This window comes from Mustelus asterias, chromosome 21, assembly GCF_964213995.1.
Source record: "Mustelus asterias chromosome 21, sMusAst1.hap1.1, whole genome shotgun sequence".
NCBI classification, from domain to species: Eukaryota; Metazoa; Chordata; class Chondrichthyes; order Carcharhiniformes; family Triakidae; genus Mustelus; species Mustelus asterias.
The window spans coordinates 78,838,575-78,860,563 of record NC_135821.1 but is presented as its reverse complement, the minus strand read 5'-3'; the positions used below and the strand labels follow the sequence as shown (position 1 = coordinate 78,860,563).

The 21,989-nt window shown below is 41.8% G+C and overlaps 1 protein-coding gene across 1 annotated transcript; it reads left to right on the top strand.

The window, feature by feature from the left end:
• Positions 1 to 1,479: 1,479 nt before the first annotated feature.
• Positions 1,480 to 2,631, top strand: LOC144508995 (transcription factor Sox-12-like). Its single transcript, XM_078237216.1, has one exon. It carries the CDS (start codon positions 1,630 to 1,632, stop codon positions 2,629 to 2,631), a length of 1,002 nt encoding a protein of 333 aa, XP_078093342.1. The 5' UTR covers positions 1,480 to 1,629.
• The last annotated feature ends 19,358 nt before the right edge of the window (positions 2,632 to 21,989 follow it).

Below are 21,989 nucleotides of genomic sequence, written 5' to 3'. Positions count from 1 at the left end.
TTGTCGGTTCAGACTCGATGGGCCAAATGGCCTCCTTCTGCACAGTAGGGATTCTATGAAAGAATGGTCTCTGGCGCAGAGTTGGTCATTCTATACTTGAGGGATAGAATGTTATGTTTGAACCAGACCTTCTGACCATGTGGGATTTGCTAGAACACTTTCAAGTCTAATCGCCACCAGTGGGCACCACAAGGCAGCAACTGTGGAGCAATGATGACACCTTGCTTCTGTTTTACTTCATGCTTCTTTTGGTCTTTTGGATCAGATCCCCATCTGCCTTCTCAAGTGGATGTGAAAGATCACCTGACAGGCTGCCGCTGGGGTTGGAGTTTCAACTGTGGCTCCAAACACAGCGCTCTGACCCGGTGGTAAAAAGTTGTGGGTTCCAGTCTCACTCCAGCACGTTCAGCACACGTTCGAGGCTGACACTCTAATGCAGTGTTGAAAGGGTGCTGCACTGTCAGAGGTGTCATCTTTCGTAACTCCCACAGTTGCGTGGACCTGCAGAGTTTCACTGGCTGTCTTGTCTGGAGACAATACACATCTTTTTAGCCTGTCTTGATGCTCTCTCCACTCCCATTGTTTTGTTTCTTAAAGACTGGATTAGTTGTAAGTATTCGCATTCCAACCATTATTCATGTAAATTGAGTCTGTGTCTTTATAAGTTCTGTTTGTGAACAGAATTCCCACTCACCTGAAGAAGGGGCTCAGAGCCTCGAAAGCTTGTGTGGCTTTTGCTACCAAATAAACCTGTTGGACTTTAACCTGGTGTTGTCAAACTTCTTACTGTGTTTACCCCAGTCCAACGCCGGCATCTCCACATCATCTTTCGTAATGTCAGCCGAATGTGCTATCTACCCTCGCGGCTAGATCAATGAGATAGCATGACACAATTCTGAAAAACCAGGTGAATTTTCTAAAATGTTCTGGGATCAATACTTTTCCCTCAGCCAACATCATAAAGATAGTCAGGGTGCTGCTGTTGGTGGGGTCTTGCTGTGAGCCAATATGATGCAGGGTTTGCTCTCACAGTTCGAGAGTGTCTCATTGGTTACCAATGGCTTTGGGATGTCCCAGTGTTGAGGAAGGTGCTATAGAAATGGAAGTCTTTACTATGTCACACTGGTCAATGTGCCGGTCTCAGATGGAGAGGGCAGCCCTGCAGACACCCGGGGGTGCGGCTCCCACCTTCCCTTTTCCCTTTGATCCAATTAAAATGCTCAGAGTCCAGTCTGATTCCTTGTCGTTGATTTGCGGCCGGACATTTGACACAATGACCCATTCATTGATTCAGCGCTGACCGTTCCGCCAATCCGGAGCCTTGAGGCAGCCAGCGCCGATTGGCCGGGATTGCCAGTGATGTCATCGGAGCGGGGGTAAGCCCCGCCCCCGCGCTGTGATTGGTGGGTGCGGGGCGCTGCGATTGGCCGGGGGAGCTGTCAATCAGTGGGATGGGCTCCATGGGGCGCGGGTTGATGTGGAGACGGGAATTGATGAGGGGATGAGCCGGGAGCGGCCGCTCTGAAGCTTCGCTGCTGCAAGAAAGGGGCTTTTGGCAGCCGCGACATTGATTGTTTGGGGAAAGTTGCAGCGTTTCCTTCTTCCCCCCCCCTCCCTTTCCCGGAGAAAATGGTGCAGCAAACCAAGAGTTCGGGCAGTCCGAGCAGCAGCTGCAGGGAAGCGGCCGACAGCGGCATCAGTGACATGAGCGCAGCTTCCAGCCCCAACCCCGGCTTCTCGGCTCATTCCGGGGAAGCTCCCTGGAGCGCTGCCTCCGGCAAAGCCGAGGAGGAGGCGAGCTGCAACCCGGACTGGTGCAAAACCCCCACCGGCCACATCAAAAGGCCCATGAACGCTTTCATGGTGTGGTCTCAGATCGAGAGGAAGAAGATCATGGAGCAAGTGCCGGACATGCACAACGCCGAGATCTCCAAGCGCCTGGGCAAGAAGTGGAAGATGCTGAAGGACAATGAGAAGACGCCGTTCATCAGAGAGGCGGAGCGCCTGCGGCTCAAGCATATGGCCGATTATCCCGATTACAAATACAGACCCAGGAAGAAAGTCCGCTCCGAGGCGGCAGCGGAGGAGAAAAGCTGCAGGAAGGAGGTGAAATCCTGTAAGAAGCACAGCCGCCCGCAGAAGGCGAAGCTGCACCTGGAGCGCTCCAAGGCCAAGAGAGCCAAGATGGTGCGGGCGGCGGAGCCCTCGCCCTCCGAGTCGGAGCCGGAGCCGGCCAGCCCCTACAACCCGGATTGCAACGACAGCGACGCCTCCTGCGCCGAGCTCTCCGCCGCCAAGGACGCCCGGCTGCCTTCCCCCGACCCCAAGCGCAGCGCCCAGCTGACGGCCGCCGTGTCCATGTCGAGCCGCTCGGTGCCGGGCAGACCCCCGGAGGAGTCGGACCACGAGCTCTTACTTTTCGACTTGAGTTTGAACGTGGCTGCCGGCGCCGAGCTGCTGGAACTGAGCGCGGCGGGAGCGGGGAACCTGTCGCTGGACAAGGACACCGACCCATTGACCAGCGGCTGCAGCCCCGTCTCCCACTTCGAGTTCCCCGATTACGGGACCCCGGAGGTGCGGAAAATGATCTCAGGAGACTGGCTGGAGATTGAATCCAACATTTCCTACTAGAAACAGCGGCTCCCGGGGAAAGGCGGCTTCCCCGAGGGATATTCTAGATTACAAAAGGAGCGAGCGACTCGAATATACTGGATGCAAATCTTATCTTGGGAGGAGGGAAGCTTCCTCCTTTTTTCGAATCAACCTTTCCTCTGGCAAGTGGGAGTTGATCTTATCAGGGTGCTTTAAAGAAACGGCATTACTGGTTGTCAGTGACGAGCACAATTAGTCAATGGAAGTGAAGAATTTCCCAATTTTAGCGATTGATTCAAAAGGGAGCAGAGAATATTATTGAATGTGACTGGGAGGAAGGGGGGGTAATAAACACAATCCCAATTGGGGGGAAGGGGGGGAGAAATAATCCGTCAATAACAAGGTTTTTAAGGAAATGAAGGTGGTCCCAGAAATGGGCTTGAAAAAAACTAAGTTTTTAGGATAACAAGGTTCCGGCTGTAGTATCTTTGTGGTTTGTGCAGTGATTCTGGAGAGAGCGATAATAACTCATTGTGGTTCTAGTTTTACGAGTTAGTGTCGTGGTTTTAGCCCGTTTAACGCTACACAAGTGGATTGATTTCGGGAACGCGTCGCCCTCGATCCAGATCCAATGTGAATTTACAGTGGGGGGGATTCGAAGGGCTTTTATAGTATTGGCCTTGCCGTTAGCCTGTTTAGGAAGCAACTAATAAAGTATTGATTATTAACGGATTTTTTTTGTTATGTATTGAGACAAGCTGGTTACAATGTGCAGGACTGATATATCTTCACTAATATAGCAGAAAAAAAATGTTTAAAATGTGTCTAAATGGTTTGCGGATTTACAAATAACCAGGCTGGGTTGTAAGGATGTGGATACAATTAATGTGGAACTTTTAGCGAAAACCCTAGGTGAAGTTAAGGAAGAAATAGTTTTATTGTGCCAATTTATTACAGTGTATCTATTATGACAGGGATGATTCTGAAGAAATTAAATGAACATGTTGTGGTCTTATCAGTACCTCAATAAATGAATCTTCGTGGCATTCTTAGTAGGAGAATTGTGATAGCTAGGAGCTGTTTGACACAACGTAGCTTTCTTTATTCGGTTCAAAGGCGAATGTACTGTATGTAGTCTGGCAGTTCGTCTCAGTGGGCTCTGATCATTGTATAAAACTACTGTGAATTTGAAACCCTATGATTAGTCTCAGCTTCTGATTGCTCAGGACTATAGAATTCAGAGAATGGGGATGCTACCTTCAGGGTTTCTCTGAGCTGTTATAGTTTAAGCTTGCTTCGGAGGCAATGCTGCCGAACGCTATAGCATTCCCTCAGGTTCTTGTCGTGTCTGACTCTTGTGTTGGTCGTCAAGTATTCACATTGGATTCTAAATTAAAGGTTTACAGGGAGGTGTTACTAAAGGAAGTATAATTTCCTGCATTATGCACAGTATGAAATCCAGTACAGCTTGGTGGTACTGAAAATGTTGAATGCCCACCATTACCCCACTCGTTTCTAATGAGCATTGTGCTGGATTATTTTTTTTGAGGATCATCTATCAGAAAGGGAGGGGCATTTTTTTGTTTCATTTATAATCGATGCAGCACAATCGAAAGACCCATGAAAACAGCAAAAACAATCTTCCTTTTTCTGTAGTCCGGGTCCAAGGTGGATTTTAATATTTCTCTCAAACGCACAGGCTCATTGATTTATTCTATCCTTGCCATGGGAGTCAAGGTACTGTACATACATTTCGAATTTTAAAAAGAAACAGAACTTGAAATAATTGTTTTTTAAATTTGTGGGAAAAGATAAAATATTGAAATAATGCTTCAATGCTTTGAATTTTTTTCCTGGTGCTTTAAAACAGTCCATAAAAGGGAAAAAGGAATCTTGTTTCTGCTCTGTGCCAGTTTGGCAATGCTGCAACATGGATCTATTATCATCAGTACCATTTCATTCATCTGTACGGCATGCTCAACAGGCATTTAACATAGGGTTTCCTTCTTACAAGGAAGTGAGTGGGAGGCTAGTGCCATGAATACTGTCAATTGGACCTTTTGCCAGAGTGTGGTACAATGTCAACTTCCATACCAACTAACAATACTCCCTAAACTGGAGGTAAATGCATAAAGGGATGATCATTTTTTTCAATTCTGAAGAACTTGTGTTTCAAGATATGAAAATATCCATCTTGTAAAACCATTTCAACAGATCATCATTTGGAATAACTTTTTGCAAGCTGATATTGTTCAGTCTTTCCAAATTTAAATTACTCCAAGACAATATTTAGATGTTTGTAGTGTGAAGATTACTGATCGCAGACAATTTGAGGACAAAATGACCAAAAACACTAAGCCTAAAGGAAGCAATATCAGCATTGAATTGGAGAGATGTTGCAATAATTCCTGACTCCCCTCCCCCCCCCCCCCCTTTTTTTTTGAAATATAATTCTTTCCTCCCATTGCAACAAATAATTGAGTAGTCACTTTTACATGCAAATATTGCAACATCATTCCAGTTCAATGTGGTGAAATGGTCATCCACCCAATAGTCTCCATGGGTAACAATATCACATTGTACCAGCCTGTGGAAGTCAAAAGGTCCCATAGAACTGCATTTTGTGTTAATGATTTAGAACTCTATCCAAAGACCAGCACATCATTCCTCAAACAACTGGCCTAAAATGGGACCATGCTCATTGACTTCAGGAAAAAAAAGCCTTTATATTGTGAATTTTCTGATGTGATTTTATTTTAATCCAAATATTTCCAATACCAGCATTTTTTAGTTAACTGGTTGGTCCTGTGTGGATTTTAATTTATTTTTTCAGGGTGTGCTTGTTTAACTGCATGCATGTGTATAAGTATGTATAGAAATATGGTCACATGTATATGTGTACCAGTGTATGTAGGTATATTTATACATTATAGCTTGACTGTTTAGACTTATTTTAAAAAAGAAAATTGTGATAGGTTAAAACTAGTACCTTTTTTAACTAGCCTACATGTGCCCCATGGCCAAAATGATTCAAATGTTCAGGGGAAATAAATAGCTCAGAGGATGCAAAGGTCAGTCTTGGGGCTCCCTACCACAAAAGATTTAGGCTGCTATCCTGAGTAGGGAGATTTATAAAGGTTACCTCTCAATGCTGAAAATTGAGTTGTATTAGGCTTAGAGAAAGCCTCTGTGTAACGAAGAGCCTGTTTTTAGACTTACAACAAATGGCATTATTTGGAAACTTCCTCGATATCTCTTTCCCTTTTATTTCCTTCAATTACACTAATACATTATGGATGCAGCAAATGTCTTCCATGATGATTTTGGTGGTTGTGATTGCTAGTTCAAAAGATTCTGCACTCCAGAGAATTTTCCAAATATAAAACTTCTGCAATTTGTCAATTCACATGAAAGTTATACCAGATTTTAAGTTGGTTGAATGTTCGGTTAGGGAAATGAAAAAAATTACCCATGTAATGTATTTGGTTACTGCGAACATTGGTCATATGATTTGCACAAATATAATGGCCATGCTCATGTTTAAACTTTTTTTTAACATTTGATGAACAAAATCCCAATTTAACTGCATTTTATTTTAAAGATTATTAGCTACCATATACAAGTTTGAAAAAAACACACAAAAAGGAATTGGTTAAACATAGTTTCCCAAACTGCTTCAAGTTTGACTTGCAGAACCTTGTTTCATATATGGGGAAAAAATGGTGTGTGTGATGAATTCTAATATTTTCACCTTGAAGCATGGGTGGTAATTTAAACTTGTGGTGATTGGTATAAGTGAGACATAGGATTGGGTTGCTATTCTGAATCTCTCTTCATTCTAGTTAAAATGAGGGAGTTCTGTAATGGGCGGCTGATCTGATATTGTCTCATTGGCACTATTACCAAAAGATTACCCCCCCCCCCCCTCACCCCACGCCATCCCTGTGGTCTTTGAGAACCAGGATGGGCTAAATAGCCTTTTTCTGTGCTGACTTTTCTATGTTTCTAAGCACCAGACATGATCCAGATTTGCCTCAAATTATCTCTGACTAGAAGGTAGCTTCTCAAACAGTCCCTTAGCTTAGCAAATGGGAATATTGTGTCCCATTTAAAATAACTTGCAAAGACAAAGCCCATGTGTAGACCAGTTGAAATAGATGCTATTGAAACAAATGAATTGTACAAAAACGTGGCAAAATATAAGTAAAATGCCACGAAAAATATTTGATTAGAAATACTGTCATGATTACCATATATCTTTGGAAAATAATAGAAGTTCAAGTTTTAGTTGTGGTTTATTCTTTAGTATTATTGCTCCATGTGGGTTGTATTGCAAAAATATTTCCATTTGTTTCACTTAAACTTTTAAAATGAGACTGCGTGATATTTCTGATGGCAAACATTGCCAGTGATCCCCATGGACTCTTAAACACTATGGTGCAACTATGTTCCCTTTTTCTGACAGTGATGTAATTGTAGACAGAAGTATTCTGTTGCGAGCTCTTCCTGTACAAGAGACAATAGGCTGAAACTGTGAAGAGTATGTTTTTTGACAAGATGTTCTTGCCCATTAGAGGTACTTAGAACAAAATGATTCTTTACATGTGTAGGCACATCCCACTAAGTAAAAATCTTGTATTTCCATTTAGTGACAGAAGGATGTTTTAATGCTGCAGTGCTGGTACTATCATACCATTGATGGCCAGTTTTTTTGGTCTTAAGAAAGCCTATGTCACCCCATATGCCTAAAAAAAAAATTATAAGGAACGTACATGGCTTCAATGGGTTTTGTTTTTAAAAAAAAGTCACTAAATGACTTTTCTGTATTTATGAAAAACCTGAGTGCCAGTACAATGCCTTTTTTCTGTCTGCCAACACAGGGTTCAAATTTAGCTGCTGTTATGACTGGCGCGAATTTATGCCAAATTTTATTGTGAGCAAGTGTTAACTAAATTCAGTGAAAACTGTCAGTCAGTCACCGAGGAGACTGGACCAACTAGATTGCTGAAGGTAAGGGCCTTGAATCCAGGTGCCAATAGCATTTCAAATATTTATCGTCAGATATGATCTTCCTATTAGCAAATACTGGCATGTCAAAGGTTATTGCTGCTGATACAGCCTTGAGTTTGGCAACAATATAGACGGATTGCATTAATTCATTAAACCTGATAAATCTATAAAATTGGATTAAGATTATCGTAAATACAGGTAGTTAGCCTGTATCATATCTAAAGTAAAATGAACTATTTAAAATTTGTGTGAATAGTTCTAAAATGTATGACTGTGACAATATTAAAGACTCAACATTACCAACAGCTAATTGAGGAACGTTTCTCACCCCAATCAGGACTTTTTGGGAAAAGAGCATTTGTTATCTTGGGACCATTTTGTAAACCAACTATACAATTTTAAATCCCTTCCAGATTAGTTTCCTTTGTTTTGAATTCTGATAGTGTCTCGACAGATGCTGTGTCAAGCACCAATGCTCTAAGTGCTACCTCAAATCAGAAATTGGAATGAGAGTTAAAATATGAAACGGTTGGTACATTACAAAAGCTGTTTTGATATCAGTTGGATATTTCCCCAATGTTGACTACAACACTGTAGTAAATTAAAACTGTGGTGATATTTTAATATTTCCATTCTAAACCTGTTCAAATTTATTTTCATTTTGAAACCACAGTTTCTCAGTCAATCAGCATTTCAGTTGTTACCAAACAGGCATTGTATTAAGCAGCAAGAACCTTTTTCATGTTGCCTTTTCTGACACACATGGAAGTAGGTGAGCCAAGGGAATAAATGGTTATGGCAGAGATATTCTACCCATTTTGCCGTGAGTGAGTGGAAAGTCTAGGTACAGATGGCATGATGGAAAGGCCTGAGTGATTTTTCAATGAAATTAAGTATTTTTACTTGTAGAAATCTTGACAGTAGGATTTCCATGCCTGTGAATTGAATGAATAGATAATGTTCGGTGACAGTGTAGTTTCTGTAAACAGCTTCACTTTACCAATGGCAATGTTCTATCCCTGGTATCAAGGCCACTTCATTTTTGCTCATAATGGCTATGTTTGAAGGTTCAAGTTGTGTTTTTACCAATGTTACTAGCATAATGTTTTATCTAGTGGCTTGGGCCATACTGGGGTGCCTAATCCAAGTGAAGGGCAATTTTGACATGAGGCTGCATAAGACAGGTAGTGACTTGAGCAAGGTGACCTGAACAGACAAGTTAATTCAACTAACTGCTCCTTTGTCTCATGGAGCAGCACCAACCCCATAAAGTTCAACCAGTAGAACACACAGCCTTTTTGTGGCTGGCACTTGTCGTTAATGTGCCTTACTGACAAAAGAAGGAGGCTTCCAACTCTTGGCTTTCATTATCCATAATGCTGATGACAAGATTTATATGTTTACAGGACCGTCATGAGCCTAAAATAAATCACATATTTTAAGATATGAAACCAAAATAATCAGGGCACATTTCAACATGGCAATAAGACATACAAAATATTTTCAGTAGTTGTCTGTCATTGTAGATTGCCTCATTATAGATACTTAACCTGGAAGACAGTAGCCTCCTAGTTTTGTCAATAAGCTTTATTCGCGTGCATTTATGGGTTGCTTACTGTTAAATTCAAACCCTGCAATAGACTGTTAAACCTCTTCTCAGCTCAGAATTTAAACACTACAGACCTCAGACTGTTTTCTAGACACTTTCTATTTTCATTAATAATTTTCTACAGTAATGTGTAGCAGTACATAATAAAGCTATTGGAGCTTTGCTCCATTCCTCTGTCTTATACTGAGAATGTAACATTCCTGATCTACTTGTCAAAATAAGAATGCAATCATTATAAAGAATCTGTATTTAACACATTGTGGTGTGTAACTGGTTATTATAGTCATTTCTGAACTAATTACTAAATTACCAATTCCTTGCATTTTCTGGTGCAGGGAACTTTAAGCAAAGGGAATGTCCACTGCCCAAGTAATGGATGACAACTTCAAAGGGGTAACTGCCCATTATACCATCAGAAATTCACACATCCAAATTGTACAATATGATTGCTGGATGTGATGGCTACCATGATGTGTAATTAGCTACTAGATACTTTTAGCTAACCGGGCATTTGATATTAAAAGGGCCTTTCTTTATTCTACTTTGTTGATTTGTCACAATTTTTAATGATGTCATGGTATCATGATATATTGGGATGTGTAAACGCATAAAACATTGAAAACATAAATTTTGTCTTTATTATGATGATTACAAATCATAGGTTGGAAAATGGGCATGAATAAACCCTTAAAATAGGAAAGATCAAATACAGAATGAATGGTGATCTGTTCTATAATACAGTATTACAACATCTGACACTTTGCTTATCATCAAGATTACTCTTTATATTTGTTCTCAAGTTGTTAGACTGTGAACACAATCATACATGCATTTTTACAGTAAGGTATGCCTAGTCAAGATTAATGGTAGGCATTTTTGACAAGCAGTACAGATACTAGATGGGCCAGCACCTCAGCCATCTTGACATATTCTGTTCAAATTCCACCATTTTAAAGATGCTCAGTGAACTGTAAGTGGGAAGTGTGTCACGCAGCTTGGCTGAATCCTTCATGACAGATTGTGAGCATGCAAATTAAATGATTTATTAACATTGTCAAAAAAAATTATTTCCATTGCAAATGTAATGTGTTAGAGATGTTCTTCCTCCTCATTTCTGATCCTGTTTGGTAGCTCACCATGTTGTACATTCTCCTCCAGACAGAAGGTGTGAATGGATTAAGTTATGGAGTTGCTCAGAGATATTTTCAATGCCATTGGAGGGTTAGTGGACAGAAAGTGTAAAACAAGTGGAACTTTTTCCCCATCGGGGTAAACACCTGGTGTCCAAATTTATGACCAGCCCGAGAACTAAAATTCATCTAAGTGAGGCAAATGATTGAGACTTTAAATGATAGTAAATGGCAACACAAGTTTTGAATAATATGGTCATTATCCAATTTTTCTCTTCACCTCATGAAGCAAGTTTTTTAAAGAAATGCTTCACAAAGAATTGAAAGTCACAGCTCCTTTAACTGCAGAACATTCTGCCTTGTCAAGTTTATTTGTTCTTCTCAGGGCATGGCTTACTTGCCGAGGAACAGCTCCGTGTTCCCTGAGCATTGTCTGCAGTGGCTAATTGTGGAGTTGGCCACCATTCATAGCTGAGCATTGGCAGAGAGGGTTAGCAGTTAATTTAACTATTTTGGGCATCAGTGCCAATCCCACTCCTGTCCTCGCCTGCAGTTGAGAGTTTTGGGCAGGGGCCAGTAGATTAGGAACCCAGCTGTTTTTCCTACTAACCTGGCCAGGGGCTGAGCTGGGGGTCAGATCATTTGGTCAATGGTTTAACTCAGAGTCATTATGGGTCACCTTTTTCAATTTATTCAGAGCACATTTGATTTTTTAAAATCTTGCCCTCTTGGAATTCTATTTTTTTTCTGCATAACTTTATAATTTTGCATTAAATTTGACAAATTACCAGAAAGAGAAGTCGTTTATAATGGAATCCTATTTTTAAATAAAACTAAAACAAAATCTTTATTGCTCTCTCTATCATTTTGTTTCTTTATCCCTTCTAGTTCTCCTCTTAACTGGGATAAATTTTCAAACATTACAGCCTCACCAACCGCTCTGGGTAAGACAAGGAAGGCATTGAAAAGACTAAAATTAAACCATGCAAATATTTTTTGCCAAATTACAAAGAAAATCAGTCACCAAGTCATTTGTTGGTCTTATTTCATCAGAAGATGAAAAGTACAAGCTGATCAGTGGATGTGATATTAGCAGTGAACTCTTGACACAATCATAGGAAATTCTTGGCTATTTGTTAGAAAAAAAGTAATTTGCTAATTAAATGGAACGAGTTCTAACCTCCATTTGGATACAAACACCAAATATTCATCTGCTAATATTGCAAATAGTCATGTTTACCCCTTCAGGATCTAAGCCACAAAAGCAGCGATCTAGCACTCTAGTATTGTTCCATAGTACACAAGTCCATGGCAGAAGTCAAATTCTCAGGCCGTAGGATACTTTCTTATTTCACACTTGGTCCATCCCCATTCACAGTGATGCTATCACACGTATTGATCGGGGAGAAGGATGGGCAGGATATTAATTTACTTGCATATTCTTCAATAGTAAGCATAGAATCCATAAATTTGCTTTTTTATTAATAACCAGGGGCTGGATTTTACACTCCCCCCACTGATGGGTTTAAAGGTGGGTGGACATGTGCAATCCAGGCCTACAAACTATTTGAAAACACACACAAGTTTACAACAATACATTTTCTACCAAACAAAATTGAATAAAAACAATATCCAGAAATGCTCTTTAGGACACCATGTAAAGGCACTTAGTGGCAAGATGATGTAAGCCATGTTTTATCTTTGATTTAATGATGGTTCCATCCCAATACATCAATGTAAAAGAACTGGAATAGTATTCTGCAATGGTACATCATTCTCAACTACTAATTACATTTTTAAGATCCTTTCTGATATAGTTTTGAATTTTGGGGAGATAGGAGTTAATACTTCAGAACAATACAGATGGATCTGTCTGACATTGAAATGTTTGTATAAAAGATTTTTATGTGTACAGTGTAGACGTCCTTGTATGTTTAGAGGAGAAGTGTTGGTGTACTGAGTTATATTGATGTGTTCATAATTTATTTTGTGCCATAATAGATTTTTAAAAAATTTGTAGCAGATATACAATTGAACTGTTATTGAATTTTAAGTCTTTTGTTTGACTTTGAATATCTTTAATAAAATACTGAAAAAATTCAAAGTAAATGAGCCATATTTTTAAGAATGTGTGCATATGTATTATGTATTTATAAAATTTACACTGGAATTGATCCCCAGAAAGAAGCATTTTTGGGTTTCAATGAAAATTGCTCCTAGCTTCAAACATCCAAAACAATTCAGATCAGTGGGTGAAAGTTGCAGAAACAGAAATTGATCAAATAGAATGTATTGCCCTCCTTTGTGGTGGGGAGACTTTTAATCAGGTGGGAGAGTGACAGGTGGAGACCCCACCACTTCCCTGACACTGCTCTGATTAAGACTGTGATGGGAAGGCTCATGAATAGCCTTCCTGGCTGGTCCCCATTTGAGGCTCTTAAGTGGGCAATTAATGCCATTGACCCAGGGTAAGACCAGTTAAGTACCTCACTGGCACTTAATGCAGTGGGGAATCCTGAAAGATAATGTGCTGCTCCTACCAGTTCTCCAGCTGATGGGAGAGATTCCCGTCTCCGACAGTAAATTCTGTCCAATGTTTACATGAGCAATCTTTAAATTACATTTGAAAATTTAAAAAATGCCACCTAAAGAGTTGCATTGTCATCAATGGAGCAAGTAAATGAACTAATTGTGTATGATCTCATGTAGGTTCAGTACGGATGCTGAGAGTTGAATCAATCAATGTCTAATTCTCTTATTTACCATTGGTGTTGCTAAGCATTCATTTAATACATTAATTGTACCTCCCTTTCAATCAGCCATGGTGACATGTACAGTTTCCCAATCATTGTCCGGTAGTTAGAATGGCTGATTGCCATTCACATTCAAACTGCTGGCTCTGAAAAGTTATCATTGTACTTTTAATCTACAGATAGACTGTGTAAACTGACAGTAATAATACTGTGCCGATTAATTCCTCGAGTTTGTACAGAATGTTTTTGTTAGACCATATGTCAAGGAACCTGCAAGGGAACAGGCTATCCTAGATTTGATATTGTGCCATGAGAAGGGGCTAATTAATCTTGTTGTGCATGATCCTTTAGGGAAGAGTGACCATAACATGCACAAACTTTTCATTAGGGTGGAAAGTGAAGATGTCTGATCTGAAACTTTGGTCCCTAAATCTAAGCAAAGGAAACTATAAAATAAGAGGGGAGATTTAGCTACGATAGATTGGGGAACTTCATTAAAAGGCATGATGGCCGATAGGCAATGGCTAATATTTAAGGAATTAATGTGTGCATTGCCAAGGTTATACATAATGGCACAAAAACACAAGAAAAGTGACCCAATCAAAGAAATTAAGGATAGTATGAGATCCAAAGAGGAGCCGAATAAAGTTGCTTGAAAAAGGAGCAAGCCTGAGGAATAAGATCAGTTCAATTCTGCAAAGGAGGATCAATAGATTGATTAAGAGGAGGAAAATAGACTTCGAGTAAACTTGCAAGGAACAGAAAAACACACTGGGATCTTCTGCTGTAAAAATAAGATTAGTGAAGACAAATGTAGGTCCCTTACAGTTTGAAGCGGTAGAATTTATAATAAAGAACAAGGAAATGATCAAGCAATTTAAAAAATACTTTAGTTCTGTCTGCATGGAAGAAGATTTTAAAAATCCAAAAATGCTAGGGAAGCAAAGGTCTAGTAAAAAGGAGGAATTGAAGAAAATTAGTATTATAAAAAATAGTGCTGGTGAAATTAATGGTAACTAAAGGCCGATAAATCCCCAGGCTCTGATAATCTTCCTTCCTGTTATTGCCACCAGAGTGGCTGACCTCACATTTATCCACATTATTATTGTATTTGCCCATTCAGTCAGCCTAACATTGGTAGTGGGAAAAATTCTCAAATCCATTATCAAGGGCTTTATAGCAGAGCATTTAGAAAGCAGTGGCAGGATCAGACCGAGTCAGCATGGATTTATGAAGGGAAAATCATGCTTGACAAATCTGTTGGAATTCTTTGAAGATGTAACTGGTAGAGTTGACAAGGTGGGACCAGTCGATGTAGTATATTTGGACTTCAAGAAAGCATTTGACAAAGTCCCGCATAAGAGATTATCATGCAAGATTAAACCGCATAGGATTGGGGGATGTGTATTGAGATGGATAGAAAACTGGCTGGCAGAGAGGAAACAAAGAGTAGAAATTAATGGGCCCTTTTCAAATCAGCAGTCAGTAAATGGTGGGGTGCCATAGGGATCGGTGCTGGGACCCCAGCTATTCACAATATACATTAATGATTTGGATGAGGGAACAAAATGCAACATCTCAAAATTCGCAGATGATACCAAGTTGGGTGGGAGGGTGAACTGAGACGAGGATGCAGAGATCCTTCAGCATGATCTGGACAGGTTGGGTGAGTGGGCAAATCAATGGCAGATGCAGTATAATTTGGATAAATATGAGGTTATTCACTTTGGAAGCAAAAACAAGAAGGCAGATTACCTGAAAAGCTGTAAATTGGGAGAGGGGAGTGTGCAGCGGGACCTGGGTATCCTTGTGCACCAGTCGCTGAAGGTAAGCATGCAGGTGCAGCAGGCGGTAAAGAAGGCAAATGGTATGTTGGCCTTCATTGTGCGAGGTTTTGAGTACAGGAGCAGGGATGTGTTGTTGCAACTATACAGGGTCTTGCTGAGGCCACACCCAGAGTATTGTGTGCAGTTTTGGTCTCCTTTTCTGAGAAAGGATGTTCTTGCTCTCGAGGGAGTGCAGCGAAGGTCTACCAAGCTGATTCCGGGGATGGTGGGACTGATTGTATGAGGAGAGATTGACTAGGTTAGGATTGTTTTCGCTGGAGTTCAGATGAATGAGGGGGATCTCATAGAGACTTATAAAATTCTAACAGAACTAGACAGGGTAGATGCAGGGAGGATGTTCCCGATGGTGGGGGAGTCCAGAACCAGGGGTCACAGTCTGAGGATTCACGGTAGACCATTCGGGACGGAGGTGAGGAGACATTTCTTCACCCAAAGAGTGGTGAGCCTGTGGAATTCATTACCACAGGAAGTAGTTGATGCCAAAACATTGAATGCGTTCAAGAGGCGGCTGGATATAGCACTTGGGGCAAATGGGATCAAAGGTTATGGGGAGAAAGCAGGATTAGGCTATTGAGTTGGATGATCAGCCATGATCGTAATGAATGGCGGAGCAGCCTCGAAGGGCCAAATAGCTGCCTCCTCATCCTATTTTCTATGTTTCTGTCCAAGTTACCCTGCAGCCTCTGAGCATCTTCCTCACAGCACACACTGCCACCCAGCTTAGTGTCATCTGCAGATTTGGAGATATTGCATTCAATTCCTTCATCCAAATCATCAATGTATATTGCGAACAGCTGGGGTCCCAGCACTGAACCCTGCGGTACTCCACTTGTCACTGCCTGCCACTCTGAAAAGGATCCGTTTACTCCTACTCTCTGTTTCCTGTTCTCTGGAAGTTCTCTATCCATGTCAATACATTACCCCCCAATACCATGAGCTTTAATTTTGCTCACTGATCTCTTGTGTGGGACCTTGTGTAAAGCCTTTTGAAAGTCCAGATATACAACATCCACTGGTTCACCCTTGTCCACTCTACTGCTCACACCCTCAAAAAGTTCCAGAAGATTTGTCAAGCCCGATTTCCCTTTAGTGAATCAGTGCTGACTCGGTGATGTGGGACATGCTGGCAAAGGGTGAGAACCTAATTTGAATGCATCAGCATCTCATTAGCAAGAACTCACGCCAGATATTGAGCCCACGGCAAATATTCAGTTGGCGCTGAAGTGACATCACAATGCCATTTATAACAGGTCGATGTGAGCACAAACACAGCGCAGTTAGCTCCAAGGGCAATATCGGAGGTGAGCATTCAGGTGGCCATTACTTCTCAGGCAGTCTGACACGCAAGGAGCGCCAGGGAGAATGCTAGGGACGCACACAAGTGTAGGTCAGTGCTGTGGGTGAGGGTCACTGTCGCCATCCGGAGGGGGAGGGGGATGAGTGTGAATCGCTAAGAGGCCTTACCTTGTTCCAAGGGGATGCACTGGCTGACAAGCAGGCATCGCTTCCCAGTTCCTCCTGACTGGTAAGTTTTCAAACAATAGCTTAGTGGGTGCCCTTCCTTGTTAAGCTCCAAACTGGCTGGGGGAGGGCGGCGGCGGCGGGGGCGGGGGGGGGGGGGGGGGGTGGTTCCATGGATGAAGAGAGCACATGGAAAGTAAAGTGAAACCATAGAGAAAGCATTTCTCAGTTCAAAGCTGGGCAGAGGGGAGCCTGATGGGAAATTTGACAGTAAGAAGTTTAACAACACCAGGTTAAAGTCCAACAGGTTTATTTGGTAGCAAAAGCCACACATGACTACCATCAAATTTGACAGTGACAGGGACAAGTAACAGAAGCAGCTGAATTGGATGATCTCAGTCTTAATGGCACGGTGCTTCATGATCTCCTTACATTTGGTCGCGGATGTTCTAATTTTATGCTGCTCGAGAAAGGTATTGGGATTAAAAATTCATTTGGATCCAAGCTTGGTATTGCACAGGCCTGAACTGGAAGGCCAAAATCTGGCCCCAGACCGAGGCTTTGCCTCCTTAACACTTTGTGTGGAGCAGCTGTCGAGCCTCCATGGGTAGCTCACTCATTTCTACATGCTGACTGTCACTTGCCTCAGTCACAGCAGCCTAGAAGGTACATTACAAGAGGGCACTGGAGCAGGCGATGGCTGGGCAAATTGTGAGCCATTCCCTAACAGCACTGTGGGTGTACCTGCACCTCAGGGACTGCAGAGTTTCAAGGGGGTGGCATGGTGGCACAGTGGTTATCACTGCTGCCTCACAACACCAGGGACCTGGATTCGATTCCCGGCTTGGGTGACTGTTTGTGTGGAGTCTGAACGTTCTCCCTGTGTCTGCATGGGTTTCCTCCAGTTTCCTCCCACAGTCTGAAAGACGTGCTGGTTAGGGTGCCTTAACCATGCTAAATTCTCCCTCAGTGTACCTGAACAAGCGCCAGAGTGTGGCGACTAGGGGATTTTCACAGTAACTTCATTGCAACGTTAATGTAAACTTACTTGTGATACTAACAAATAAACTTAAACAGCTTTCCAACACCTTCTCAAGGGCAATTAGGGATGGGCAATAAATACTGGCTGGACACTCACATCCCGTAAATGAATTAAAAAACCATCAAGTGGGAATAGTATTCCTGCTGCTTCTGACTACACAGTTACATGTTAATAAGCTCAGTTTTCATTGGCAGTCAGAGGCGCCAATGAGGAAATCTGTGTGGGGCGTGCCCTGTACCTGCTTCACTTAATCAAAATCTACAAATTGCACACATCAATCTGATGATGTTTGGAAGACAGACGCTGATTAAGTGTGAGACGTTTTGCTGAAATTGATTCTTTCTGCCCCGGTTTACCACCAAATTGTAGTTCCTGGCATAAAATTTCATTTGACATCTGTCTGTCCAAACCATTAACCTGTCTCTGTCCTCCTAAGGTTGCTTAAATTTCAATTCACAGCTAACCATTCTGCTTATTTTCCTGTTGTTTGCAAATTGAATCAGAGGCGCCCTGTGAGAGAAAATAATAATGCAGCGAATGGTTAGGATTTGGAATGCACTGCCTGATAAAGTGGTGGCTACAGATTGAAAAGTAGCTTTCAGAACGGAATTGGAAAAACACTTGAAGGAAAATCAGAGTGCTGGGATACGATGAAAAAGCTCAGGAAAGGAAGTAACTGAGTCACTCTCCTAAAGAGCTGGCACCGACTCAATGGGTTGAATGTCATCTTTTTATGCTGTACTTTACTCTGATTCTACCAGCAGTGACTTCTCAGTTAGTCTCCAGTTTACCTCTTCGAATCTTAATTATATTGATTTAAACTCTCAAATCTGAAGATTGAAAGGGTTACCATGGTTAGTAATGAAATTTAAAATGTTGAGCTACAATAAAACAGATTCAAAGACATTTATCAGTTGTACTAATCCTTGTTTATTGCTTTGTTGTTTACTAAATTCGCCTAAAAAAGCAGAGCACAATTCTAAATATATGACAATGCAGAGAGTTTCATTAGTAATTGAATTGTAGCAACATCACAATGTTGCTGTTGTCAGTTGCGGAATACCTTCACTGGTCCTGTTGTTACCAGTTACATGATCATTCACTGGAGTGAAATCTCCAGAGAGCAAAACCCTGACATTCTAGCTCCAGGGTACTCGAGCTGTGGAAGTGTGTGGCTCCACACAGGAAACCAGTATAGAAACACATTAATAAAGTATTGAGTCTGCACTGGACCTGGGCTAACATGTGCAACAAAAATGAACAAGCTCAGAGCGGTTTGATTTACCATATTTAATGTTATACAAAAGTTAACAGAGTCAACTTGGTTCAGTAAAAGTAAAGACCATTAAACATTGTAGAGATTTTTTTTAAATGTTGGATTTCACAGTAGACTTGTCAGTATCTGAAAGAGTAATGGAGGTTAACTTGACAGATTTAACCCCCTCACCGGATTTTGGTGGAGGAATATGCCCAGAATATTAACTAGTCTTTCATTTTTCAGCTACATTATCCAGTCCTATGCCGTGTCCCACCTGTGCTGAGAAAATGGAAACCCTCAGGAGTAGGGCATCACTGTCCCTAACTCCATTCCAACTGATGTCATTGGCATGAAAGGGGATGTGTGAAGATTCTGCCCCTTACAAAACTGATCCCAGGGACAATGGTAACCCAATGCAGCCATAATCCAAGCTTTTTCTGCTGGTTTCTACTGGGGTCTTTTATTTTCCAATGGGTTTCACCAAACTCAAACGTTACCAATCCAGCAGAACAATAAGGAAATGAGGGTCCCTCACCTTCTGCTAACTGGCCCAGCCAGTACTATACTACTGAATATCAGATCCATTTACCTTGTCCTAACATAGTTATTTCCTAAGGGATTTGGTACTGACTAAATCATTGCTGATTCCAGTCACATTGGGCTGAATTAATTCTTTAAATTCATTCATGGGGTGTGGGTGTTGCTGGCTTGAGGCCGCATTTATTGCCAATCCCAATTTTACCATGAGAAGGTGGTGAATTGATGTAACTCTTCATCCTGGTAGGTCTGTACTCCAAGGTCATATATCTTTCTTACATTGCACTGTCCACTGCTGACTACAATACTGCAGGTGTAGTCTAACCAGGGCTTTTGATAGCCAAAACTACACACCTCTTTTATTCTGTTGCCCTAGATTTAAAGGCCAGGATTCTATTAGCTTTCATCTAGAGAAACTCCCAAACGGCAGAGATCAGGAACTGTTTTTGAGTGGGTATGTTCCCAATGTGCAACTTGATGGTCCAATGCACTGTTCTAAACTTACAGATTTTCTAATTGATTGAAGATTGTTGGTTGTAATTTTTGATTTGTCCAGGTTGCACGTTTCACCAGCTTTTGTTCTTTAATATTAGATGGCATCTCAACAGAACCCAGATGAAAGCAACTGGGCAAATCTGTCGTCGACCTGATCCTAGCGGTTTTCAGAATCACAGAAAGACAGAAAGAAAGCTGACTAGAGCAAACTGTGGGACTGCCAGATCTACATGGTCAGACTCTGCAACCCCGCAGATACTGAAGCAGTTCATGTCCAAATGTAGCAAGACCTGGACAATACCCAGGCTTGGGCTGACAAGTGACAAGTAACATTTCTGCCAATCAAGTGCCGGACAATGACCATCTCCAACAAGAGAGAGTCTAACCAACGCCCCTTGACATTCAATGGCATTCCCATCACTGAATCCCCCACTGTCAACATCCTGGGCGTTACCATTGACCAGAAACTCAACTGAACCAGCCATGTCAATATCGTGGCTACCAGAAAAGGTCAGAGGCAGAATTCTGCGATGAGTAACTCACCTCCTGATTCCCCAAAGCTGTCCACCATCTGCAAGGCACAAATCAGGAGTGTAATGGAATACTCCCAACTTGCCTGGATGAGTGTAGCTCCAAAAACACTCAAGAAGCTTGACACCTTCCAGGACAAAGCAGCCTGTAATGCATACGACACCTTCCACAAACCTTCATTCTCTCAGCCACCAATGAACAGTGGCAGCAGTGTGCATCATCTACAAGATGCACTGTAGGAACTCACCAAGTCTCCTTAAGCAGCACCTTCCAAACCCACAACAAACACCATGTCAAAGGACAAGAGCAGCAAATACCTGGACATTTTCCTCTAAGTCACTCACCATCCAGACTTGGAAATATATCGCCGTTCCTTCACTCTTGCTTGGTATTCATCCCTAACAGCACCGTGGGTGTAGCAACACCTCAGAGATACAACAGTTTGAGAAGGCAGCTCACCATCACCACCTCAAGGGCAACTCAGGATGGGCAATAAATGGTAATCTAGCCAGTGATGCCCACATCCCATCAATGAATTTTAAAAATGTGTGCACCAACAACTCTGCTTACTGAGTGATGGTTGGTTCTGTATTCAATGTTTTGCATTAAAGAAACTAATTTCTCGGCAGTGAATGTGTTGGGGAGACAGCTCCAGAAGCAGAAAAAGTGTGAGATTTTACAGCTATTATTCTCATAGAATCCCTGCAGTGAAGAAGGAGGCCATTTGGCCCATCGAGTTTGCAACGACCACATTCCCACCCAGGCCCTATCCCTGTAACCCCACATATTTACCCTACTAATCCCTCTGACACTAAGGAGCAAATTAGCATGGCCAATCAACCTAACCCGCACACCTTTGGGCAGTGGAGGAAACCGGAGCACCCGGAGGAAACCCACACAGACACGGGGAGAATGTGCAAACTCCACACAGACAGCGACCCAAGGCTGGGATTGAACCTGGGTCCCTGGCGCTGTGAGGCAGCAGTGCTAACCACTGTGTCACTGTGTCGCCCCCAAACTGTGCAAACTTTGTGAATTGATACAGAATAGAGAAACGCAGCCAAGTATTGATGAAATCCTTGGAAGTTTGGCTTAATTACTGATTGGTTTTCGGATGCAGTTTAGATATGAACCTATAGCCACCTTACTCAGGTACAGTGCTGGACCATCCTCATCTGTTCCACTGGTTTGTCTGACGTTGGTGATTATTACTGTAGCCTGCCAGAGAGCGCTGCAAATTCTCGAATCGTACTGTGACGTAACTGGAACACTTTATGCCCTTTGTCTAAAAGTCCTGTGCTGCTTTAACAGACACATCAATTTGCCTAAAAGAAAATTGGTGAACACTAAAATAGTGAGGAGAGGAAATCCAGACAAATGCGGCAATTTTTCATACCTATTAGCTCAGGTATAATGTCAGGAGCTGTATTTGTGGTTGCTATTAATGATGTAGCCCTTTCTAGTTTTTAAATTTTTTAATACAATCTTCCTATACGTTCTTATCTGACAAAATAATACCGTGACATATCCGTGGCCAGCGGAAAGCTAATATTTTAATTTAGTCTATTGTACATCTCTGTGCAATTTACAGCTGCTGCACAGCCGTCCTACTGTGCCCAGTTGCCCTGACAGTACTGCAATGTAAAAACATATTATTCAGGCAATTACCGGCCCCGGTACTCCACTCCTGGCTGGTTTAATAACATGAAATGAACTTAACACTT